At 50.2% G+C, this 26,466-nt stretch overlaps 1 protein-coding gene across 1 annotated transcript; it reads left to right on the top strand.

Moving 5' to 3' along the window:
* The first annotated feature begins 9,284 nt into the window (after nucleotides 1-9,284).
* On the top strand, nucleotides 9,285-11,140 carry Pla2g2d (phospholipase A2 group IID). The gene is made up of 3 exons (XM_055611524.1): nucleotides 9,285-9,430; nucleotides 10,025-10,131; nucleotides 10,995-11,140. Exons 1-3 carry the CDS (start codon nucleotides 9,288-9,290, stop codon nucleotides 11,138-11,140), a joined length of 396 nt encoding a protein of 131 aa, XP_055467499.1. The 5' UTR covers nucleotides 9,285-9,287.
* Nucleotides 11,141-26,466: the final 15,326 nt, after the last annotated feature.

Consider the following 26,466-nt stretch of genomic DNA (forward strand, 5'->3'; position numbering starts at 1 on the left):
ACACACACACACACACACACACACACACACACACACACACACACACAAATGAGCAGGCAGAAAGGAGTCAGGGCTGTGGCTGTGAAGGTCATGCCAAGGTCATCCAGGGACATCCTGCCCAAGGTCAGACCCAGAGGGAGGCGTCAGGGGCTGCAGAAAAGAACCTCCCAGCGAGGACCACTTTCCAGCTTCTGGCTATGGGGAGTGCTAGGAATTTTGAAAGAGCCTGTGGCTTTGTCTTGTTTGGTTTGGTTTTCATTGATATTTGTGTGGGGGATGGGCACACACAAGCCACCCCATGCATGTGACGATCTAGGGAGTCAGTTCTCACAATTACGTAGATCAGTTCTCACATTCCATGTCCTTGAGGCAGGATCTCTCTCCTTGTTTCTTCTGTTGCTCACTGGCCTGCAAGCTTCAAGCTGAATTCTCCTGTCTCCATCTCCCATCTCGCCGAGAGTGCTGGAATTACAGCTGAGTTCCACTGAGTCTGGCTTTTTACGTGGTTTCTGGGAACCCAATTAGGTTATCAGCTTTGCATAGCTCAAAATTTCACCCACTGAGCCACCCCTCTCCCCCCCAAAAAAAACACCTAGGGTCACCCTGGATGAACTTCGAAGTTCCGGTGGAAATCCCCTCGCATGTGACCAACTCTCTGAGGATCTCTGAGCCTGGGTGTCACAGCCCTCTCCACGGGTCAGTTCCAAGCCTCGTTCCTGGAAGGCGGGGGTCACCAGGTGTCACTCACTAATTTAGCAACTACTGTGTGTCAGTCATTCTGCCTGTAACCTTCCCTATAGAGCCCCACTTGGGCCCCCATTTTCACACGGGGCCCACGGGAAGTTCGAGGCTCTGGGAAACGAAGCAACATCATCAAGATGGCTGTGCTACAAACCTGCCTGATAGTGGAGAAGGAGCTGTTCGTAAGCTCGGGTATCTGGCCACCTGGAAGATTCCCTGAGGTCCTTCCTACTATGTTTGAGCCTCTTGCTTCTGTGTGTGTGTGTGTGTGTGTGCGCGCGCGCACACACACATTCACGAGGAAGCTCACCCGTTAGGCTAGGTTGGCTGTCCAGTGAGCTCCAGGGATCTATCTGCCTTCCTCACCCTGAGATAACAGATGCAGACACCACACTCGTTTTCCATGCAGGTGCTGGGAACCCCAACTCAGGCCCTTGTGTTTGTAGAACTGCTGATGAGCCATCTTCCTCCCCAGCTACCCGCCCTCACTTGTTTTCAGTCATTGTTATTATCCAGCTGCACAGGAGACACGTGCACGGGGAAGAACACCAATCACGCCTGTTTTATGGATTTTGACAGCGTGAACACCCACATAACCAAGCACTAGAGAGACGACACCTGCAGCACCTCCAAGCACCTGTGGCCACGCTTGGGAGGTCACCACACCTACCTTCGGGTCACTGTCATCCCGATTTGTGCAAGTGCGGATTACCTGGACAGTTCCGGAATACCACATAGCTGGAGCCTCTCCCCCGAGCCTCCCTCTTTCCTGCCCTTACGTTCGGGAGGCTCAGCTGCTCCAAGCGTGTCATGGTTTGCTGACCTGGTATCTCGGTGAGTGGCCGGGCTGACACACGTCTGCGCATTGTGCAGCGACAGCCATGAGACTGGCTCCTGTGGGTTGATCCACTTCTTGGATTCAGCTTGTGGGGGGTGGGGTGGATGATGCTAGCACACTCGCACCAAAGGCAAACTCGGCCTCCTTCATCTGAGCTCTGCCACACCCCAGGGAGCCCAGCTGCAGTGTCCTCCACGGTGCTCGCACCTGCTGTTTCTGAGTGGCACCCACGGGAGGGATCTTAGGAGAAGGTCCCCTTGTGCTGCTGACGTGGATGGAGATAGCCCCATCTAGGCTCTGCTGGCTCTTCCTATTTCCTGTGCCCTGTGCATGCTGGGAGGGTCAGAAAGCTCCTCCGGGCCTTGACACTGCCCGCTTGTGTCACACTCCTGTGAGACACGTTGAACCATGTTCTACACGGATAGTCAGAGGGCTGTAGCAGTCTGTGATAACCCCCGACTCTGCCATGTACTTTCTGGGTGGTTGTGCCATGCCCCTAATGTCTCTGCGCCTCAGTTTCCCTGTTTGTGGATGGGAATAAGAGTCTCTCTTTCTTGGTGCGATTGTGAGAGCTGAATCAGGTAATACAGTGTTTGGTGAAAGGGAAGCCTGGGCAATGGGAACTTTTTTTCTATTCCTTTTTTTTCCTCCCTGTTTTGTATATGCATGTGTGTGTGCATACATGTCCCTGTTTGTGTGTACATGCATGTGCGTGTTTGTGGAAGCCAGAGTTTGACATCAGTGCCTTCCTTAATCCCTCTACTCTTTCATTTGAGCCAGCATCCCTTACTGAACCTGGGCTTCTCCATTTTGTGCTAGATTGTCTGGCCAATAAGCCCAGGGGCCCTCCTGGCTCCATGTCCCCAGTGCAGGCAGCAAAGATGCACCCCCATGTCTGGCTTTTTCTTGTGGGCGTTTGGGGTTAAAAACGCAAATCCCAGTGCTTGCATGACAAGCCCCAAGTGGTGACTATTCTAGTAGAATCTTCTCTCTAAGATTCTCTCTTGAATCTTCATCCAAGCCCCTTCTTCTTCCCTTCTTCTATCCAGCTGGTAAGTGTGCTGGGCTGAAGTCTAACAGTCTTAGCAAGAGTCTTCCTGGGTGTTACCAGGAAAGCAAGCTATGGCCTTTCTGACAGTGTCAAGAAACATCCAAGGACCCTTCAACTGGAGCAGAAGCGGTGGGAAGCGAGGGTTGCTAAAACCACGCAGATTTTCATCGAAACCTTTGTACCTTCTGATTCTGCCAGCTCACTTCTAAAAATCTACTCTTTAGAAACCAACAGAAGAAAAGCCACTGAAACAATCCTGATGGTAGGATTGAAGTTTATAACTAAACCCTGATTGCTTCTAAAGATAAAAGAAAGCTTAAACATGGTGAAAAACATAGACGGAATAAAAAAAAATAGACCCAGATCAATTTATATAGAGAGAAAAAGATATTGAACTAAGACATCAGATAAGATCAACAGCAGATTAGGCAATGCAGAAGAGACAGTTAGCTTTTATTCTGGGTACCATAAGCAGTGAGGATGAAGAAGCTGATACAGTTAAGGGGGATAACCTCGGCTAACGTTTATTTACCTTTAGCTATGGACAAAAAGCCTGTTCATGTAACTAGATTAGTTTATCTGTTGTGACTATAATGAAAGACCAGAGGCTGGACCCTTTATAAAGAAAAAAGGTGAATGTTGCTTGCACTTCAGAAGACTGAAAGTACAAGACTGGATTCTGTTATGGTAGAGGCCTTCTTGGCTGAGTTACTCCTCAGTGATTGATGCCAGGAAGGATCGTGGAGGAGTGCCTGTGAGGGGGAGCAATAACTCAGCAAGATAGGTGGCCAGAAAAAACAGGGAGGCGTAACAATGACCTCCCACTAAGCTTCACCTTTTTTGTTTTGTTTTGTTTTTGAAATAGTTCCTGCTATATAGCCCGTGCTAGCCTAGAACCTATTATATAGACTAGACTGGCCTCAAACTGACATTAAGGCCTTTACTTACCTAGTACTGAGGTTACAGGGGTCCCACCCCTTAGAAGCCCCATCATTTCTCAACAACTCCATAGAGAGGACCAAACATGAGCTGAGCTGACGGGGTATGCTCAAATGCTTCCCAGAGTCTGACATACACATATGGCCTCCAAGCCTGATGACACAGCTATTCTGTGGATATGGCCCTCAAACTGTCCCACACAGGAGCGTAAGTCAGCCTGCTCCAGGTTGAACTGCTGGCAGCATGGGGAGGTGGGCGGAGGGCAGGCTCTTTAACCCAGGGAGCCTGCGTTTGAATCAATCCCACTTCCCGAGCCCTCTCCGTGTAGCGCTGCACCCATGTGTGGCTTTCTGCCTAGGCACCCTTCACCGCAGGGCCAAGGGTGGTATCAACTCACCCCAGAGTCACCTAGAAGTCATAACAGGGAGGAAACCTCGGCCCCTGGTTTGCAAATGAGGATGCCAAGCCTCATGGCAGCAAAAATTTTTCCCGGGGCCCCAGAGCTGATAGAAGAAAGAGGTAGAGAGCCAGGTCTCTCTGCCAGTGTTTCCTGACTCTGCTAAATGTGTCGGGGGGCACCAATGAAGCAGGCAGTTTGACGGTCTGTTTGTGGCCTCCTGGAACCGACGGAGAGCTGCTGGGCCCAGCTACTGTGCCTCCTGCCCAAGACGGGTCAGATAGGGGAGGTGGCCACTATCAAGAACCCCGATCTCGAAGGCTGCTTTCGGCTAAAGAGGCATGTGGGCAGGAACACAGGCCTAGCATGTGGAGAGCCGCCAAGAGCCAGCCAGTCCCAGGAAATGCTGGAGGCCATGGCATGTCAGCAGCCTCCTCAGGGGTGATGGTTTCACAGGAGGCCTCATCCCCACACCCACCAACTTTCTTGCAATTTATTGAATGTCAGTCACGCCACCGAGAACTAAGAATATGCCAGACGCCCTTAGTGTGTCTCCTGTTGAATATGCTTATCCCTTTTAAAAGTCATTATGAAGGGGAGGGCATTTTTATTTTCCTTTGTTCTGCTCTTGAGGTAAGGTTTGCTAGCCCAGCAGCCTTGAGCTATCTCTGCGGCTCAGACCGGCTTTGACCTTGCAGCCACCCTCCTGCCTCACCCGCCTGTGTGTTTCATTGAACTGTGCGAGCCACCGTGCCTGGCTAATTACTTTGCACATACATGGCTTTCTCACAAATGAGTATTAATTGATTGATTGGGTCAAGAAACAGAGGGCAGGAACCGAAGTGGTTTGTAACCCAAGCATTGGTGAGGTCACGGCTGCTTGAAAGCAGACTGCGCCAGAGTGGGACTCTGTCTAAAACGAAGGAAGGAAAGAAGAAGAGAGAGTCGGGGAGGGAGGGAGAGAAATAGGGAAGGAGGAAGGGAGAGAAGGAGGGAGGGAACAACAGTAATGACACAGTGACTCCTCATGGCACACTTTTTGGATGAACTGATTGGCTTGGGGCAAGGAGGACCACCAGCATCCTGTTCCCAGCAGTCATCTACAAGCTCGGAAGAGCCCCATCTCTACTGTTGATGGACAAGGTCCCCGGGTGTGTCCCGCAGGCAACAGCTCCACCCTCATCGGCCTGATCCCAGCCATTTGTCACATTGGGACTCTCTCAAGTAAACTGGGACAGATCATCTCCAGGCTAAGTTGTCAACACAGGCCAATTACCTTCTAATCCTTGAGTCAGCAAGCCCTCGTGAGGCAACAGTTGGGTGTGAACTGGGATATCCGGACATCTCTTTCATTGAACCTGAATGGTAAAAAAGAAAAAAGAGAAAAAAGTCAGCAACCTATGTGTCCATCCGCAAGGGACTCAGTATACAAACAGTGCGGTGGTAAAGTAGGCTGCGAAGCTGCTTTTCAAAACTGCTGCTGAAGAACACTTAATTAATAGAAATACGCTCAGTAAGTGAAGAGAAGTCTAAGGCTGGGATGTGTCTCTGTTGGTAAAGTGCCAGCCTAGTGTTCGGGAGGGCCTGGGTGTCAAGCCTGGCACCTCACAAACTGGACATGATGGCACACAGCTGTAATTCTGGAACCTGAGAGGTGGAGGAGGACTGAAAGTGCAAGGTCATGTTTGAGGGCAGCCTGGGCTTCATGAGACCTTGTCTGGGGTGGGATGGGGGACCAACTATAAAGTACTGCATATAACATTGGTAAAGTGAAAATATGGAGGCAGAAAGATAAAAGGCCTATATATAAGCACACAGTGGACTGACAGTAGGTAAGCAGATAGAATGAGAGATGATAGATTAGAAAGCTGAGGGACAATAGATGAATAGATAACTGAATGGATAGCAAATGATTGATGATAGATTACTGGTAATAGATATTTATGATATTATATAGATAATAGATTATTGGTGATAGATTGATAGATTATACATACCTAGATAGATAACAAAATAGTACCATAAAGACATAAACCAAAATGCTAATCATGTTTCCTGTCTTAGCAGATGATCCTAAATTTCAAATTGCATGTTTTTCAAAAGTCTTCTGCTGTGGGGCTGGGGTTGTGGCTCAATGATAAAGTGCTTGCCTGGCTTGTCAGAGGCCTTGGGTTTCATTCCCTAGACTCTGAAGGTGCTTGCCAAACCTCCCACTCTAGACATACTTTTTTTTAATAAAAAATTGGAAAGATGGGGCCAATACTTAAAAAATAATAATAACCAGAATCCTAGAAAAGAGGAAGCAGGAGGCACGTGAACCGCTTCTGCAGGGGCTGGGAAGTGCTGGGTAGGATGGGTAGGGGACCTAATATAAGGGGCTGTCTGTGTGGCAGGGAACTTCTAACAGCTGCCTGCCTTGCTCCGCACTGGAACCATGAGACCTGCCCTGCTTTGCACGATGCTGCTGCTGCTGCCTGGTGAGTGGGAGCAGATGTGAGGTGGGGGAGGAAGTGGGACTGAAAGTAGATCCGGACTTTTCCACTCTCAGCTGGGCTGCTGCTATCCTGAGGACACTAGAATTCTAGACCCCAACACTCCCACCAACAGCAAGGAGTCACCTGTGGCTGCTAGGCACCTAGGACACTGATTTCTGGCTTCAGTCAGAGACTGGGGAGGGTAGGCTGTGTGGCATTCCAGGACAAGGATCCCTCTCCCATTGGCAGGAAGGGGATCTGGGGACAGTTTCTGCGATTTCTTCAGAAGATCAGCTGTAAGACCATGGCAGCTTGCAAATTGGCTTTCATTTTCTTAATCCACCTCATAATATATGATTTTAGGAAGATCTTTTATTCTTTAAAGGTGATTTTATAGCTGGACAGTGGTGACATACGCCTTTAATCCTAGCACTCAGGAGGCAGAGACAGGCAGATCTCTGAGCTTGATGCCAGCCTAGTTTACAAAGTGAGTTCCAGACAACCAAGGCTACACAGAGAAACCCTGTCTCGGAGAATTGAAAAATAAGAAGGAGGAAGAGGAGGAGGAGGAGGAGGAGGAGGAGGAGGAGAAACATGACTCCCACATCCTTGAGAGGGATACTTCCCTGCATTACAGTGAAGCCAATTAGCAAACATGCAATGGAACTACAGAAATTCATCCTTCAACATAGAGGCAATGTAATGCAGAGACACTCTTCTTAGATGCCTCTGCACCACCTCCAGGCAGCACGCCCAAGGCCAAGCCATGCAACCTAGGCAGGCCGTGCCGTGTCCTCACCTGCTCAGTGGACCACAGCACCCTCTCTGCACCACTGAAGAACCCCTAGTGAGAAGAGTTACCCAGTGTTACATGAGAGCTGAGCATCAAAATGGCAGCTGTGTCTCTCCTGACCATTCACTCCCCACCCCTGAGCATGGAGAGCTGGGGGGGACCAAGGTTGGGAAGAGCTATTGAGATAGGAGTCACTGACAGGCTTTGATACACACCGCTTGTCCTTGTTTCCTCAGGATGTTTGCCTCACTACCTACTGCGTGATGAGCAGAGACCACACAGAGCATACAGAATCTAAACTGAGTGCCTTTCTTGCCTGCCAGGCCAGCTGGAGCTGCCCTCTTCAGGAGGGAGTTGAGTGGCTAGCTTTGAAGCAAAGAAATAGAGGGCAAGCCAGGTGTGGTAGCTCACAACTGTAATCCCAGCACTTGGGAGGCTGAGACAGAATAGCCATGAGTTCAAAGCTAGTTGGCATTACAGAAGGAAAAAATTGCCCAGGGTGGGAACCATGGAGAGACAGAGGCATAGAGGCCAAGAAAGGCAAGTTTCTGAACTCAGATCTCCAGTTGGTGCCCAAGGTGGATTCTGTCTTTGTGTTAATTGCTTTGGGGTTCTTCGTGGAATCCAACATTTTCTTGATCTCTGGGAGAGGGGAGCTGGGGTCACTTATCAGCACAGTCAAGGATTAGCAAGACCTCCATTTAACATCCCTCAGCCAGGAGCACTGTGCCAGGCAGGAGTACGCACACAGACTCCCACACAGAGGAGACACTTTTCTCCACACAACAGCCAGTCACTTCTGACTGCAGCCCAAAGTCACCTGATTATAACCACCTCTTTGTCCGCTCACTAATGCCTTCCAGTGTCCCATTTCTCACACCCCAATCCTCCAACATGGGCCTCTCCTCTCCTTAATAGTTACCATGTGTGCCTGGAGGAACTCACTGGGATGGCAGGACAGGAACCACTGCCTAGGCCCATCTTTCCTAAGCCTCATGGCTGCACTCGACCTGTGCTCCCTGCACTCTTGACCAGCTTGTCCTCATCTTGTCTGTTTCTCCCAGCGTTCCCCTGAATTCATTGATCCCACAGATTTTATTTCTCCTAATTTAACGTAATGTGTTCCTCTCTCCCAAGATCAATTCTAGCCAGCAGCTACGAGGCCTGAATTGGCGCAGGGCTGATTTCTAAATCACATCACCTCCCTGGATACCTACTGGGCTGCTGCAGAGCTTCTCTAGAGAGGGAGGACAGGCTGTGGGAGGGAGGGTGAGTCGGGCCTCCTCTTCTCATTCCTGGTGGGAAATCAGAGACAGAGCAAAACCAGAAGGCATCACTTTGGAGTCTGGCTCGATTTTCGTCCTTCTGTGACCTTGAGTAAGTCAGGGAGCCTCGGTTTGCAAGTGTGAGAACCTGAGTTTGAGCCTCAGGAGCCGAGTGGAGAATGCCAAGATGTGGCGGCATGTGATTATTACCCAGAGGCAGGATGGCTGGGCTCGCTGGCTAGCCAGTCTACCGTAATTGCTGCGCTTCCCGGCTGGTGACAGACCTTGTCTCTGGAGGCACCTGCACTCATGTGCATGTGTGTGTATGTGTGTGTGTGGGCAGAGGCACTCTTCTTAGATGCCTCTGCACCACCTCCAAGCAGCACGCCCTAGGCCAAGCCATGCAACACACATACACACACAAACACACAATTGAAAATATCTTTTAAAAGAATGGAATCCAGAAATTAATATATAAAAGACCTGTACTAAGGACTCAGTTCTGGTCACTGAGTTGTATATTTTACCTTCTTGGTTCTTGGGCACAGAACTCAGAGCTGACATAGGTTAAGCATGTACTCTGTCACTAAGCTGCACATGTTAAGCATGTACTCTAGCATCACTCAAGCCAACACTTTTTAAAAAAAATAGCAGGAGCACTTGTCGCTACTTGATAGCGCCATTATTTCAAGTCCCTTGCTTGGCCCAGCACAGTTGCGTCCCATCGTGGGACCCTGTGACCCCCCAGAGCCTTCACCCCTTTCCTCCTTGTTTGGCTGCTTGGCAGGTATGACTCCGGCCCAGGGAGGGCTCCTGAATCTGAGCAAGATGGTGAGACTTATGACTGGGAAGATAGCCTTCCTCAACTACTGGCCCTATGGTTGTCACTGTGGACTTGGTGGCAAAGGAGAACCCAAGGATGCCACAGACTGGTAAACTCCCCTCCCTGCCCTACTTGGGACTCTCCTTCCTTTTATGTTGACTGATTCATTTAGAAAGTGCATTTTACTGAGCAAGTACTATGCGCTAGGGACTCTGCTAAGTGCTAATACAGTCCCAATCCTCTTGGAGCTGGCCTTCTAGAAGGTTCCCCAGGAGAACTGCAGGCCTGATGACTTCCTAATGGAGCTCTCATATCCTGTATTCCTTGTTACCATTACACATGTATCCTGAAGCCAAAACTCTTTGCCTGTTCTCATTTGATTTTCACAACCATTTTGAGAGTTGGCCAGAGAAGTCACATGACCTTGGCCAAGCATCTCAAACCCCAGAATTTTGTTTATTCAGCTGTGAAATGGAGATGATGCCAGCACCTCCATCACGGCGTGGTCATGGGAATTAAAGAGGGTATGTGGCTGGAACAGGTATCTGCTGTGTGGAAGCCCTTGACCAACGGCAATCCTCACGACCCCAAGGGAACGCAAACATCTTTGATCATCCCTGGTGGGTATGTGAGGGGAGCAGGCAGAGACCAGAATTGACTAGTGACTCCTGTAGCTGTGTGCCCTCCCTGCCTCTCCCTGTAGGTGCTGTCAAAAACATGATTGCTGCTATAAGCACCTGAAGATCGATGGATGCAAGATCCTGACAGACAATTACAAATACAGCATTTCCCAGGACGGTATCCAGTGCTGTGAGTGCTCAGGGCTATTAGCCAAGGGCTGGACCTGGGAAATTCTGGCCATCCCTGCCTCTATAGACCCAGTGTGGTAGTACATGAAGCACTTGACACCTGAAGCTGTTCCTCTCCCATGGGCAGTGGGAAACAAGCAGGAATGGGGTTTGGGGGTGTGAAGAGGACCAAGGGCATCACCCCATCCTTTTGGTATCCAGAAGGCAGAGACCCATCACTGACCAGCTGTGTGCTCAACACTGTCTAACCTCTCTGAAATCCCATGCCCTCCTTGGCAATTTGTCAAAACAAGCCAACATGAAGAACTTCAGCGGAGGCTAACCAACCCCATTCTCATGGGGAAAAGCATGGGTATTCCCAACATGACCTTTCCCTTTGCCACAGTCGGTGCCCATGACACCTTACCTTAAGGTCAGTGGACCTGTGGAAGCTAACACAGATACTCACCTTTTGGGAGCACTCGATTGCTACCTCAGCTTTCACCAGGAGCTGTGATCTGAGCTGGGATGGCTCCTCGGCACGCCTTGTCCTCCTGCAGGCCTGTATCTCCCACGCTTTGGCTTGGCACTATCTCTGTGGGCCTCTGCCACCTGCCTTCCCACCTGTCCATTTGGTTCAGCTTTCTCCCTCCAGGACCAGCCCCTCAGCCACTGCTCAGTGACTGTGTAGTGAATGGATGTGATAATAGGTAAAGGAGCCAGCACACAGAGAGGTGGCAGACATGTCCAATCAAAGAGGCTGTTGGCGGGGAGGGTTGACGGCAAAGACCAGCAGAGATCGTGTTGCTTTCAGGGACCCTCTCTGTACCCCTCAGGCAGTCTCCGGGACGGATACTGAGCCAGCCCTGTGTCTTTCGCCCACAGCTGACAAGGGGAGCTGGTGTGAGAAGCAGTTGTGCGCTTGTGATAAGGAGGTGGCCTTGTGCCTGAAGCAAAGCCTGGGCAGCTACAACAAGCGCCTGCGTTACTACTGGCAGCCCCGTTGCAAAGGCCAGACTCCCTCATGCTAGGAGAGTCTGCTCCGTCTGTCCCCGGATTCCACCCTGTACCAGGGCATCAAAGTCCTGCAGGATCTCTGCCTCTTGCCAGTCTAGTCTCCTGGTCTAGCTGGCTTTTAAAGTCCTCCTTGCCAAAGGGCCTGGCCTTGGCCACTTTCCCTTGGTGTTTCTCTGCTGCAAAGGGCCTTTCTTGATCTTTTTACCCATGGCTGTCCTCGCCCTTCAAACTCTGGTCTTTCTGGGCCTAGGCTAAAACCTCACATATGTGTCCCAAGCCCAGCCCCTTCTTGCTGTGTCCTGCTCCCCAACTAAGCTGCAAGGTTCTTCAGGTTGAGCCCAGCCCTATCCTGGATTAGGCTGGCACCCTGGTGTCCAGGTAGCCTTTTAGAGCCAAGCCCAGCAGGGGCTCCACCAACAGGACTCAAGGGATGGGGCGGGGGGTGGGGGGGTGGGAGGGAGAAGACCTGCAGTCTTGTGGCTCCAGACGCTGGAGCTTGGCCTGCTGTTTCTTGTCTGCCGGGCTTTCTCTTCGGTCTTTTGCTACAATGCAGGCTCAGGGGGCCCCTCCTTTGGAAACCAATCCTGGCCTGTCTTTCCCCCCAGCTCTAAGGTCTTCTTTGTGCTGGACTGTCTGGGTGGCATAACGCCCCACATTTCATCCGAGACTGGGGTGGTGATATGTCCTAGAGGCTTGGCTCATCCCGGGCCCGATTTCAAGAATCCCTGACTCAGGCTCCACCTATAGGGAAACAAATTCTGGTAACATTTACAAATTTTGTGATCTTCCTCCCTCCCAGAACCAGGGACCTTACAATACCTGGTTGCTGATGCTGCAGGCAAGGAGAGTGTGTTCATTAGTAGAATCAGGAGACAGACTCCTTGGAAGATCCGCTTCCCATATGAACAAGGATGGTGGCCCTTTTAAAAGAAAGTGGGGCTAGGGTTTAAGGGGTGCTCATTGGTATCCTTTTTGACTCAAACTGACTCAGCCTACCTTTATCCCTGCATCTATTGGGATTGAAGGGACTCTAGCCAGCCTGGGCCAGCAAACATGGCTCTGTCATGCCTTGCCCTTCTCCGCCATTCCCTCTGCCTTGCTAAAAAACATCAGATTACATCTTAAAGCTAGCCCCCAAGGTCTTTTCTCTTATTTGGCCACTTCCTCCTCCTGAGGCCGACTACCAAGGTCCAAGTGTCAAAAGCCCCCTTTGGTTCACATAATTAGCATACCCCAAACAAAATATACCACCGAATCCTAGCCCGTTCTAACACAGACCACCCCATTTTTTCATCAGCTGCCATTACCTGCCTGAGTCAGAAAGTAGCCACTTTCTTATTGTTCTTGCTCCCCTGCTTAATAAAGGATCTCTCTGTTAAAACGGGGTTTTGGTTGTGATTTGTGCCTAACCCCTACTGTGAGGGGGTCTCCTGCAGGGATCACAAGGCTCCCTCGGTAAGAGACCCCCGTGGTTGGCTGAGCCAGTATAGTGTCTGAAACAGGACACACACTGGCAGAAGGTGTTGTCGCAGCTGGTATTTGGCTGGTAACAGCTGTTTCAGAGAACATCTGTCACTCTCTTGTGACTAGCTGTGTTTCCAGCCATGGGGCTGAGCATCTAGAACCACCCACACCCTCCAGCCTGTGACACACAGCAACAATGACAGAGCAGGGTACAAAGAATCCCCAGCTCTGGGCTCTGGGTTCAAATTCCCACTGTTGAAATGCCCCTGCTAGTGGGAGGACTGTGAAAGCAAGAAGCTGTGTATGCTGGGACAGAGACTACAATGAACTTAAAGCTGCCACTTTATCAATAAAGTGAAAAGGAATTTCAGGCTGGGCGTGATGGTATCTAAGGCTGAGAGACAAGGGATCTCCTGGTGTGTGTGTGTGTTTGTAAAAGGTAGAGACAGAAACAGGAAGGCGATATTACTCAGTGTGAGTTCAGGAGAGTTAGCATCCAAGCAACTCTAAGCACAGCGCCTGACAGCATGTGAAAACGCCTGGGTTCTGGCCCCAGCACAACAACAGCAAACCAGTGAGACAGTGCTTGCGTAGAACCCCAGCACTCAATGGGTTCAGGCAGAAAGGTCAGAAGTTCAAAGTCATCCTCAGCTACATCAAGCCAGGTCTGTGCTATGTGATAACTTGTCTCAAAGAAAGAAAGGAAAGAAATGAGGGAAAGAAGTAAAGACATAAGAGGGGGCTGGAAATTGGAGGTGCCGTGGAGGTGGGCTAAGGGGAACTTGGCTCCCAGCTTGGCTTTTTGGTGGATTGAAGATGTCTTGAGAGCCTGGCTTCTTTCCTGCCTCTGGCTGGGCTATCACTCAGTGTGCCAGTTTTCCTCCTGACCAGGTCCCCTGTGGCTCCAATTGCAACCATGGTTCCTCAGACCTCAAGACAGAACAGTGATATTGTCTCTGCCACCTCGAAACCAACTTCCCCCAGGGACTAGCCACCCCGAGCCTGAGCTAGCTTAGGAGAGCAGGGGTGCCTGGTCGGTCTAGACTACCAGGAATTTAGTTGTTCCTGAAAAGATGTGTGTTTTGAGCTTGTGACCTGCATCCCGCGGTTTGCAGCTTTGAGGATGGCTTTGTGTCCAGTACTCCGTGTTACAGTGTAGCAGCTCCCTCTACTTTGAGCCAATGCTGAGGCAGGATGGCAGAATCTTACTGTGCACACAGACATAGCCCCCTGTTCAGCTAGACCCACAAGGCACAGAATGACAAACACATGAAGGAGTACTGCATACAAACTGCAAGATGAATCAGAAAGGGATGGGACATCAGCATATTAACATCAGGGGGCTGGGGTCGCGGCTCAGACAGTACAGTGCTTGTGTGAAGCTCTGGGTTCAACCCTCACCAACAAACAAAATGGGGTATGCCTATACCTCCGGCACTTGGGAGGTAAAGACAGGAGGACCATAAGTTCAAGGTGGGAGTGGTGGTGGTGCACACCTTTAACCCTAGCACTTGGGAGGCAGAGGCAGGTTCGAGGCCAGTCTCGTCTACAGAGTAAGTTCTAGAACAGCCAGGGATACACAGAGAAACCATATCTTGAAAAGAAGGAGGAGGAGGAGTTGTTGTAGAAACTCAAAGGGGGGAAAAAAGAGAAAAAAAGAAAAGAAAGAAAGAAAACCCAGGCCCATGAGCTTATAGAACACACCAGACCTAGAAAGTATCAAACTGCAATGCCCTCCCCTGGACCTCACAGAAGGAGGGCCACCTAATACTGCAGCCCTTGTCTGGCCACCCTAGTGGGGGGCTCAGGAGAACTTGAACTGTGGCCAGGTCCTTGTCTTGCCCTGCCCCAGCTCTGTGGCTCAGCTGGCCTCCAGCGCCCCTTCCATCAGCTTCTGAATATCTTAGCTGGCCACCTCCAATGCCTCTGCCTCTGGACCAGCTCTGACCTCTACCTCCAGTGAGTCCTTGGCTCTCCATAGCCTCTTTGACTCCTTTCCCAGGCATTCTGTACTGTCTGATGTGTGGAGTGCGACCCAAGAGTTAATATCAGTAAAGAATAAAAGGAGCGGTGATGGTCAGCATCCAAGCTACCAAGGGAATTTAGGATTACTTGGTAAATTGTTGCCAAGGAACCCAGTAGATGCTACTGTTTCTTGTGAACCTATTTGTCTGTGTTTGTGACTGAGAAAGGGAAAGACAGGGCATGGTACAGAGCTGTACAGAGCTGTCCTTCCCTTGTGGATATCTGGATATCTGGTAAAGAGACGGGACTCATGACCAGGATAGGCAGGTGGAGCCTCAGGCAGCCACATCTGTGTGCCTCAAGGCGAGAGGGGGCCCACATGCCTGAGAGTTCTTCTCAACACATCTTCTATTACTGAAAGTGAGCAAGAAGCAGAAAAGAGGGAGAGCCTCCCAGGCCATGTTTTTCCTCCACTCACTTCTCCTTTGGGTGAACCAGTGCTGGGGCTAGGAGGAAGTATCTTCTAGGTTCCTGATCCTCCAGTCTCAGGCTATCAAGGAGTACCCTGTGGGTAAAGGGTAGGCAGTTCTGCAAACACCTGGTAGCCCCCTCCTTTCCCACTGCCTCTGACTCAGGTTGTTACCAGTGCTACAGAAACTTCAGGAATGAATCGGCTGCTGATAAGCACAGGGGGTGGAATTTGAACCCAGAGCACTCTGGCTGCAGGGCCCTGTCCCACCCTTACTCCTACACTCTTAACCAGGACAGCTTCTGACTCAGCCCAGATATCCCTACAGGAGTGTGGTGTGGAGTAAGACAAAGGGACCAGGGAAATGCTTATAATCACACAATGGCAATAATGGTGTTCGAGCCAAGGCTGGTGGCAATGGGCCTGTAATCTGGGTTACTAAGAAGACTGGGGAAGAAGATCCCAAAATCAAGGTCAGTTTGGGATACAGAATGAATTCAAAGCCAGGCTGAGAAATTTAGCCTGTCTCAAAATTCAAAGTTCAGGGGTTGGAAAGACAGCTCAGCAGCTAGGAGCACTGGTTACATAATCATGAGGACCACAATCCAGGTCCTAGAAATCACAGAGCAAGCAAATGTCCTGGTGCATGCCTAGAATCCCAGCTCTGAGAGAAATGGAGATGAGAGGATTGCTGGGGCTTTCCAGGGTGGCAGAGGGAAAAAACTCCAGTATCCAGGTTTAGGGAGAGACCCTGCCTCAAAGGATACTAGAATGATGGAGTGCTCCTGATGTCCTCTTCTGGCCTCTGCTTGTACTCCCAGCATACATGCTCATGCATGTGTGTGTGTGTGTGTGTGTGTGTGTGTGAGAGAGAGAGAGAGAGAGAGAGAGAGAGAGAGAGATCTTTTAGCTAAGGTTTAGAGTAGAATGCTTCCATAACATGAGAAAGGCCCTGGGTTCCATCCCTGTGTGTCAAACACAAGAGGGGACTTTCAAATGGAGCCCTGCTTTACCCTGCACTCAGCCCCTTCCCAGCCCTTGGCTGATACAGTCCTCTAGCCTTGTGGATTCAGACTCCTACCTCCATGGACCACTCAAAGTGAGGTGACTGGTGATGGCTTTGACCTGTCCCTGCCTGTTTTGTTTTGTTTTTGTTTTTGTTTTAAGCTGGATCCTGCCCCAAATACCTGTGTTCCTTCCAACCATCTTCCCCTCTTTATGACATGCTTACGAGTGGCTGTGCTCCTGCTATCACATACTCTGCCACAGTGCTCCCTTGAGGGAGACTGGGGTATAGGAGCATTTGTCACTTGGAATTTTTGCCATCCACCCTCATTCCCAAGAGCTGGCAAACAGCCTCAGCACCTAGACTGCCTGCACAGCGGGAGGGCCTGGCTGTAGGGAAGCCCAGCTTTCTAGAGTCCTGCGGGTTGTTCACTTGCTGTTTTCTTTGTGGCAGGGTCGGTCTCAAGGAGCCTCCACCGACCTTGAAGCTGCTCTGCAGTGGAAGATGACTCTGAACTCTAGATCCTGCCTCCACTTTCTGAGTGCTGGGATTACTGGTGTGTGCTACCATACCAATTTATGCCTAGGGTGATGGGCATCCACCTCAGGCCTCCTGAGCACTGGGAAATCACTCCGACCTACATCTCCAGCCCTTCCTCTGAGTTTTTTGTTTTTAATTTAATTTTTTTTTTTTTAAATGAAAATAAAGAGGGTATTTTGAGAAAGCTCACAGCTGGCCACAGGCTGAAGCTTCCTCTTGTTTTGTTTTGTATTCCAGTTTCTGCTACCTCTGTGAGGGCTAAAGTTATATTCTAAGTTTAAATTACCGTGCTTAAGAGATCTATAAAACGAAAATGCCTCCAATCTCTAAGGCCCACTTCCCCAAGGACCGATGACTTCCTGGGACGCTGGGGCCGTAGGAAGAGCATAAGCCGAGGGGCTTAGCTTCTGTAAACAAGCTTGGTTGCTGCAACTGCGCAGGGTGTACTTGATCACGTGCAGGTGGGAGGTGCTTAGGCAGCAAGTGCGTCAGGATGCATGCTTGCCCCTGATTGGACGAAGGCAGGAAGTGTGTAGCTTCGTGGGTTTTGCCTTTATAAGCCTCTGACTAAGATAACACGGGGCCATACTCTGGGTAGGCTGGTATGGACCTGGCCAGTGCCCATCGTCCTGACCAGTATTTAGTAACGCCTGCTTCAAATTTGGCTCAAAAACTGTGTAGTTTTTTAGTTATCCTTGCCCTTTGATTAACACTCCATTTCAGGGCCTCTCGGGGAAGTGCTTTCAGGTTAGCCAGCTCATCTCCCATCCCTACCCTTGACCTCCCAGAGATCAGCTGTCCCTCAAAGAAAGTAATCAGCCATCTCCCAGTTCCGGGATGTTCTCCACTCTATTGGTACTCTGCCCTGCACTCTGCTTCCTTCCTACCTTCATTCCTTCTTTCCTCTTTTTCCTCTTTCTTTCCTTCCCTCCCTCTCTCCTTTCAATTATTCCTCTTTTTTTCTCTCCCCACCTCTCAATTTTCATCTTTCTTTCATCTTTTAAAATAGGATCTCTTTCTAACCCTAGGTTAGAGAGTCCTGACCTAGAACTTGCCTTGGAGCCCAGGCTGACCTTGAACTTGTTGAAACCCTCTTTCTGCTTTGCATTTTCTAACTGTTCTTAATCCCTCACTCAGTCCGCCTCCCCCTTCCCCATGCCCAACTCTCAACTAGAAGGTGGCAAGGTAAGGGCGGACTGCAACATTCCCAGAGTCCATGCCAGCGCTGGGGGAGGGGGCTAGGGAATTCTTCTAGCCAGATGAACAAGTAAATGAATAAATCCATAAAGCCAGATGGGGAAGCCCGTGCCATTTCTCCCAGCTGGGACGCTTCCTAAGCTGTGTGGGCTTGAGTTACTGGCCTTACTTCCCCGGTCCTCGGTTGTATCTAGCTGAGATGGACCTTTTGAGTGAATTCCCACCTCTCTTCTTCGGGTGAGCACGTCCTGCTGATGGGAAGGTAGGATGGTGCTGAGACAAGATTCTGTTCTGAGTTACTCATGTCACATAAAATAGCGTTTTGTTTTTTTTTTTTTCAGGCTGTGCTGAGGGGCTGAGGATCAGACAGACAGACTGCAGGTAGATCAATGTACTGTTCCCTTAAACACTGAACATGGTGGGTTTTCCCTCTCCTCACAAGGGGAAACTGTTTTGTGTGGGACTTTCAAATTTCCCATACATGGGGCAGGCTCCTGTGGTGGGAACCGGACAGCTTCCCTTTCTTTGTGTAGATCATCCAATCCCCTTCAGTCACTAAACCATTCTGAGGAAGAGAGGGATCCCTTGCTTCCCAAACATTCCAGGTCTAGATATATGGACCCCACTGGGGAGTGTGTGTGTGTGTGTGTGTGTGTGTGTGTGTGTGTACATATATGGAGTGTGTGTGCTTGTGTGTGTGTGTGCATGTGTGTGTTTTCCACTTTCAATATAACATTGCTGAGACCTTGCTTTTCCTGCCTTTTTATTGTTTAAGTTGGAAGAGAAAGAATCCATGCCTGCAACCCTAGACAACATCACCCTGATAGCCTCAGTGCCTTGCCCTGAGAGACTCCATTTACAAGCAGCTGTGACTCCATTTTGAGGGTGGAGGATGATTTGATTGGGCTTCCCGGGTGGACCAAGTAAACAGCACCATTTCTCTGTCCCCACCCCTCTGCAGACTGGTAAGTGGCTTATTCCTGGTAGTAGAAAAGGAGCCACCCTATAAACTTACAGGGCTGAATTGAGATGATAGGGGCACGTGGGTGTATTAAAATCATATCAGAGAAATCAGGTCCAAGAACTCATTTAACATATCAGACTCCGGGAAGGGTGTAACTCCCTCACCTGTACCCTATAAAGTAGTGGGCACCTGTCTTGTGTGTGTGCGTCAAGGACCAATGGGCAGAGAACTCATTGTTTCCGGAGCTTCAGCTTAGCTCAGCCCTGATCTTACCTCCAAGGTACTGACAAGGCCTGCTCAATCGCACTGCCCATCTGCCTGCTTGCCCACCCAGGCCTGGACCCTCTGGCCATGCTCCTTTTTCTGTGGCTACTTCAGGGTTCATTAACTTATTGATACAGTCTACTTGAATTTCTGTCAGCCTGCTTCTGAGTCCTCTAAACTCTGTTGTAGCCTCTCAAACTTGTATTCAATATCCAGACAGATAGCTAGACAAACAGAAGGATGATAGATAATAGATATAGATAGATAGATACGCACACACATACACACACATACATACATTACATACATACACATGTAGATAATAGAAAGAGTGCTGTGTGATTTGAGACAAATATTAGTTATTAAAACTGGAGTAAAAGTGGCTGCATTGGCCCCAGCCAGACTCCCAGCATAGGTGGGGATTAGATGACGAATGCTGTCACTGAAACCTCTGCACCTCGTGAATTCATTGTTGATCAACAAATCCCGGGACCCTGGTAAGACACAAATGTGCTCGTCCTGTGTTTCTGGCAAGTGCACTCATGACAGACAGGGTGGCCAAGGTGAGTAGGCCAGTTGGAAAGGGATGTGTCTTATCAGCTCCCATGGTCCTCGCTCTGCTGGTGAACAGAGAAGCCACTGCACTACCCCATGACCCCCGTGAAGCTGGAAGGGAGGCTCAAACCTTCTTTCTCTAGCCTTGTTTTCAAAAACCTCTTCGCAGGCTGGTGAGATGGCTCAGCAGGTGAAGGTGTTTGCCTTCAAGCCTGATCCCTTGGACCACAGGAGAGAAAAAGAGAATTGAATTTTGCAAGTTGTCCTGTGGCCTCCACCTATGTGCCATGGCATATAGTTGCCATGCCCTATAATCGCTTAATCAATTATTAGCTAACAAAACCTCTTCCCGTATTGCTTTTGTGAGGACTACCCCCCCCCCTTTTTTTATTTCCACAACCATAGGATCCTTGTTCCCTAAATCTGAAGTAGATGACAAGAAACTCCTTCCCTTCCTCTCTCCCTCTCTCCCTCCCTCCCTCCCTTCCCCTGATGTTCCTTCTTCCTCCCTTCCTGGTTTCTGCCTTGCTCTCCTGTACTAGAGATCAAACATCCCAGACAGTCACTTCACTATTGAGTTATGTCACACCCTTCACCTTTGAGGGTGTGTGTGTGTGTGTGCGTGTGTGTGCGTGTGTGTGTGTCAAGACAGGGTCTCAGACAGCCCAAGGTTTGAGTTTGCTATGTAGTTAAGGCAAGACTTGAATTCCTGAACCTTCTACCTCCACTGGCCATGTGCTGAGATTTCAAGCATGTACCATCATGCTGGCTTCCCAGCCCTTCCTGTAAGTTTTATTTTGAGTTTTTATTTCATTGTAAGTTTTGCTAAATTGCCCAGCTGTGTCTTGAACGTGGGCTCCTCTTGCCTGTGCCTTCCAAATAGCTGGGATCACAGGTGCATACCACTGCGCTAAGTCCAAGAAACTGCAGTGTGTGTGTGTGTGTGTGTGTGTGTGTGTGTGTGTGTGTGTGTGTGTTATGTATATGTGTGGTGGATGTGTATTCCTGTGTGTATACATGTATGAGTGTGCAGGTGCAGGCACACGTGTGTGCACTCATGTGGAGGCCAGAGGTCAGTGTTGAGTGTCTTCATTGGCTGCTCCCTGACTTATCTTTCAGCACAGCCTGTTGCTAACCCTGGAGCTCTCCTCTTTGACTAAGCTGGCTGGCTGACAAGCCCCAGAGATCATCCCATCTCTACCTCCTCGATGTTGGGGTTACAGACACTCACTCATTCCTGCGCCTGGCTCTTTATGTGGCTGCTGGGATTCAAACTCCACTTTTTGTGCTTGGACTGACCTCCCCACACACACACACACCTTCAGGGTCAGAGAGCCTGTTTCGAGTCCCGTCTCCATCACAAATCCAAGCGCAACCTCTCCCCAGACTCTCCTCAGGTTCCCTCTCAGCCGAGTGGGCTCCTGGGAGATTCAGCCTGAGTCAGAACACTTGGGAAAGAACAGCCTGAAGATCTGAGGCAGTCCACTCTGGAACGAGACTTTGGAATTCCCAACGTTCCACTAGGCGGCATGCCTGTCTAGACCAAGCCAGGGCCTGAAGGTAATGACAGTCTCACAGTTTACAGGCCGCAGGTTTATTGGAAATCTGAGTGAGCTCAGCACCCAGCAGCTGGCTCGCTTTGACTCACGGGGAACCAGTTGTGCAACATTCTGCATTTAGTAGCTCAGCAGTTCACAACTGATGACTCAATGGATTTTAGACACCGAGCAAAACAATCCTCAGGGTCTCCAAGCCAGGCTCACACTTGACAAGTAGCTTGGCTCACTCCAGATTCTGTCTCTGCACAGACAAATATGTGACTGAAATGCAACCTTTATCTGAGAGTCATCTTGTGCTCTCCTAAGCTCCTTGCCGGGGTGGGAAGAGATCAGCAAGTAGGGAGGATGCAGGAGGATTGACCTGACAACCCAGAACCATTTAGAAAGGGTAAGAAAGGGCTGGTGAGACGATTTAGTCTGTAAATCGCCTGCTGCACATGCGTGAGGACTTCGTGTGTCCCAGTGATGAGCAGCTGTGACCCCAGCTGAGGAGGTAGGGGTCGGGTAGATAGTGCTGGCTGGCTAGTTGGTACAGCTGAACCGATGAGATCCAGATCCAGAGACAGCCTCCCAGCATCAACCTCCGGCCTCGAATGCATACTCACACATGGGAATATGCACACGTTCATGCCTTTGAGTGTGCTCGTCCACATCTGTACACAGATTTCCAAGGCTTTCTGGATTCCCATGGGATTCCCAAGATTCTCATCACTTTCTGCCTGTGCACCCCTAGGGCAGCCTTAGAAACTCCCAGGCTCTGCCTGGGCTGAGCTTTCTCCTCTCCTCTGGGTCAAGGGGGCTGAGCTGTGTCCCTTGAGCAAGGTGGTTTCCCTGACCCAGGGTCACAGGGGCCCTGCTGGAGGCTGGTGCTGAGGAACAGAAACCAGGTCCTTTCATAGTCACTGGATGCAGCTCTGCTTCAGTGGACATGGAGCCCAGGGGTCCTCGGCAGGCTGCTGCCTTCCTGCCCAAACAGCCTCTTGGTTCAAGGCAAGTCTTCTTCACTCAACCTCTTGTTTCATCACAAAGGGAGTGCTTTTCTGTTGAGAGTGACTCCCTGCCCTAGCGTGACCCTCCTGAGGGACTGGCAGGTGTCTGAGTTCAGCCAAGCCTGGCACAGGTAGACTTAGTGGATATGGGATTAACCATGAGTGCTCGGGATGGAGAGAGAGAGAGAGAGAGATAGAGCGAGAGAGAGAGAGAGAGAGAGAGAGAGACCTGAAGAGGAAGGAGGACCCCTGCTGGGGAGGATGGGGAGGACATGCTTTTTTAGAGGGAGCATTGGAGCCTTGGTGCAGTCAGTGCTGGTGAAGCAGTAAGACCGAAGCACATTGGCCAAGCACATTAATACAGCCTGCCCAAACAGCCAGGCACTGCCAAGGGACAGTGCTCCACTTGCAAACAGGGTCAGCAAGTATCAGCAAGGAGAGACCTGGATCTTCTTACACAGTCCAGTGAGCATGCCTTGAGTGCTGTGGCAGGTGTGGCGGTCAAGGTTTCTGTGCTCTCTGCCCACACTTCCAGCCCCATGTCCAGTGTGTCACTGCCCTTTGATGGTGGAATTGCGCATGGCTTAATGATCTGGTAGATCACAACACCAAAGCAGCAATGCCTATCAAAAAAAAGTATATCAGCAGACCCCAGGCCATGAGGCCCCACGAGATACTGCTGAGACAGCAGACTCAGCGTTGTTGTGGGGTTTGCTGTTTTCTTAGGCATCCTTGTGGCTTAAAGTACATTTCAGCTGAACATGCTGGTTCACACCTGTAATCCCAGTCTGGTGAATTCCAGACCAGCCAGGGCTATACATCAAGACCCTGTCTCCTCTACAATCCCTCAAGACAGAAAGGATGAGGAATAGAAAGAAGAAAAGACACAACAGACAGGCAGACAAAAAGGAGAGGAGGGAGGAAGGGAAACAGGACAAGACAAGATAGGAAGGAAGAAAGAGAGAGAGAGAGGAATAAAGGAAGGACAAGACAGAAAGGAAAGAAAGGGAGGGAAGGAGGAAGAAAGGACAAGACAAGACAAAACAGAGAAAGAGAACGTCTCCCGGCCATCAGGTCTGCCCAATACAATGTGACCTGTGGGACAGAGCAGTGTGAGTCTTGTGGATTGAGAAATGTGACTGTTTGGGTCCCCCCGTTCAGGTCATGACCAGGACGGAGAGTCCCTCTGCTGTGTCATTGAAAAGCAAGGGAGCACTGCAGTTCTGCAGTTTGTGACAATTCCAGGACAGTCACAAGCCAAACAAGACCTGAAGCCAAACATCTGTGAAATAGGACAGTGTTGATCTGCCCTGACCTCTACAGAACAGCTGCCCCATCTGGAGGGCCCCGTGCCCTCCAACCCAGCCTCTCTGTGCATACCCGTGTGCCCTCAGGCAGCAGGAAAATATACATGTCCCGTGTAGGTCTTGAGGGGGATTTTAAAGCATCAAACTCATGGTTTCTTCCTATAAGATTTATATAAGATCCTATAAGCTCTCCTACCCTATGTTTTGTTTTGTTTTTGTTTTTGTTTTTTTTTTTTTATTTCACTAAAGTGCTCTGTGGCCATCCAAGGACTACATGCTTGAATGGGGCATGCATACTAACCGATGAGGTCACTGCTTGAGCCCTGCAAGCTGTGGAAAATTCCACACGTCAGTTACCACTGAAATCCAGTTACAGCCAGGAGGTGGTAGTGCACTCCTTTAATCCCAGCACTCGGGGGGCAGAGGCAGGCAGATCTTTGAGTTTGAGGCCAGCCTGGTCTACAGAGTGAGTTACAGGATAGCCAGAGCTACACAGAGAAACCCTGTCTTGAAAAACGAAAACAAGAAAGAAATCCAGCCATAAATGCACTTTAGTAAGAATAATAATAATAATAATAATAATAATAATAATAATAATAATAATAATAAATCTCAGATAATCCTGAAGCAAGCCAGAAAGCCTTCTTTGGGTTCTGTTCCTTGGGAACTACAGCTAGCGACAATCCCTATGCCATCCAGGGACCTAACGTGTGCTCGGGGCTAGACAGAACCCTGCAGTGCTTTGCGTGGTAGGGGAGGCCATTTCCTTTGTGCCTGATGCTCTAGCTGGGAGGAGTTAGCAGGGCAGACAGCCCCGGGAGGGAAGATGATTGTGAAGTGGATGGAGAGGTCAGACTGGGAGCCAGGAGGGTGAGGGTGAGAGGTGCCCACAGGGTAGAACTGGGGCCATGTAAGTCTCAGTGTCCTAAGGCCAGTTTGCCATGTCACATCCTGCAGAAGTCCCCTGCCCCCCATCACGGAAGTGAAAATACGCCTGGGCCCAGTGAGGAAAGAGAGAGCCAGCAGGTTCCCAACCTGCCAGGCGAGCCAGTCTGTGAGAGCAAGTCTGAGCTGGGTGCTGATTTGACTTCCTCCCAGGTGCAAAGTGAGAATGTGCCTTCCCTTCTGCTTTCTAGACAGACTACACCAAAACACCCCACACACTCCCTTGCAAACCCAGGGCTCTGAAGGGAAAGGAATTCTGGGAAGCACGGCTTAGCCTCAGTTTCCCACACTCATCCTCCAGACTTGTCGCAAGACCTGGCCCTAGCTCCCAGCTTCTGAGGCAGGCGGATGCCATCTGCTCCAGCTTGAGCAGCCGGCAGCCGGCTGCTTCCTTCCTACTTCCCGGGAACCTGTGTGGCCTCGGGCAAAGCATTCTATCTCCTGAGCCTCTGGTGGCACGCTCACCGTTCCCTGAGACCATCTGCCTAACACATGGGTGCTCGGGGCTAGGCAGCATCCTGCCTAGTGGAGCTCCACATACCTGCTACCACACTAGCTTGGCTCATCTTGGTCCTCCCTGCTCAGTCACCACTAGAAGGCTTCCCCTTTGTCTCCATTTCAATCTGGGGATAGCTATGAGCGTGTGAACACACACACACACATAGATACGTGTGCACACTGGCATCCGTGTGTAGATACATTTGGCCTATGTTGGTGTCACATTTGAATCCAAAGCCCAATTTCAGATGCTAGCACAGGTCCTGTTGGGTGTGCCTTCATGTTTGCTACTGACTTACACACCCTGCACATATCTCTTACAGGATAGCCATGAGATTTCGGGTCCATGACTCCTCTAATGGTGTTTCTGCCAAGGAGTTGGCAGGTCAAGCATGAGGAGGTTTCTTTGCAGCCTTGGGGGTTCCCTTAGCTCTCTGCTTCCTCGGAGCTGTTCACAGCAGTGAAGGTGGGCCCAAAGTGGCAAAGACCAGGGGTGCTGCTCCACAGAGGCAGATGAATACTAGAGTCCTGCAGACTAACCAGCTCTGGAATTGGAAGAGGCAGTCTGAGCAGAGAAGAAAAGTGGTTAGCTTGTGGTTTAAGCCCAGGGGCGTCTCCCGGAGTGGGGGTGGGCACTGAACTGCACTGCGTTCTGTTCTCTCCCTCACTGAACTGGAGTTGAGGATGGTGTGTGATGGTGGGCAAAGTGAAGGCTTGGACACAGATCCGCAGGTCTAATTCTGTGCTGGTGTTGATATGCTGTGTGCTTTGAGATCAGGCTCCCAGCCTCTCCTGGCCCTAGTAAATAAACCAAAGTTCCGAATGGTCCGGTCCAGCTCAATGCCTCCATGTTGTGTTGCTGTTTTCCTAACCTCACGGCATCCCTGGCCTGGCTGAGCTTCTTTAGACACTGTGGAGGGGTGGGGGTGAGGGCTCCAAGCTTGGAGGCCTAGAGAAAGGGACCTGACCATCTGCCCTTCTGTAGAACTTACCAGCAACACCACACCTAGCCTGCCTGACCCCTGACCCTGACAGGAGAAGCGGGATCCAGGGTCTCTTTATGCAACTGATGACACCAAGCATCAGGGAGACACTTCAGGGTCCCCCACAAACCCGATCCAGACCGAGCTTGAAAAACGGCTTGAAAAAAACAAAATTGTGTGTGTGTGTGTGTGTGTGTGTGTGCAACAACTCCAGGAGTGATTCCTCAAGTGTGGCCCTCCTTCTTGTTTGGGATTTTCGTTGTTGTTTGTTTGTAACTGGTCTCTCTCAGGCCTGGGACTCACTAACTAGGAAAGCCTGGCTCACTATTGAGCCCAGGAACCCGCCTGTCTCACCTCCCTGCCACTGAGATTACAGGCACACACCACCAGGCCCAGCTGTCTTTTCCCTGAGTTCTGGAGATCCAATCCAGGCCCTCATGCACACTCGAAGCAGGCTCTTGACCAACTGTGCCATCTCCCTAGGTCCCCCTGAGTTTGAAATTTTCATGTGTGAAACCAGCATTCAAAGCCTACTCTGGTATTGTACACCAAAACGTGTGAATTTGGAGTAATCTCATATAATTAACTTTATTTAGAAAATGCTTGAACACTAAAGGTCTCTAAATATAGATCTC

This window comes from Psammomys obesus, unplaced genomic scaffold, assembly GCF_907164565.1.
Source record: "Psammomys obesus unplaced genomic scaffold, mPsaObe1.curated_primary_1811, whole genome shotgun sequence".
NCBI classification, from domain to species: domain Eukaryota; kingdom Metazoa; phylum Chordata; class Mammalia; order Rodentia; family Muridae; genus Psammomys; species Psammomys obesus.

Coding starts and splice junctions, on each gene's coding strand:
- Pla2g2d (XM_055611524.1), top strand. CDS start 9,288: ATGACTCCGGCCCAGGGAGGGCTCCTGAATCTGAGCAAGATGGTGAGA. Junction 9,431..10,024: donor CCCAAGGATGCCACAGACTG/GTAAACTCCCCT, acceptor CTCTCCCTGTAG/GTGCTGTCAAAAACATGATT. Junction 10,132..10,994: donor CCAGGACGGTATCCAGTGCT/GTGAGTGCTCAG, acceptor TTTCGCCCACAG/CTGACAAGGGGAGCTGGTGT.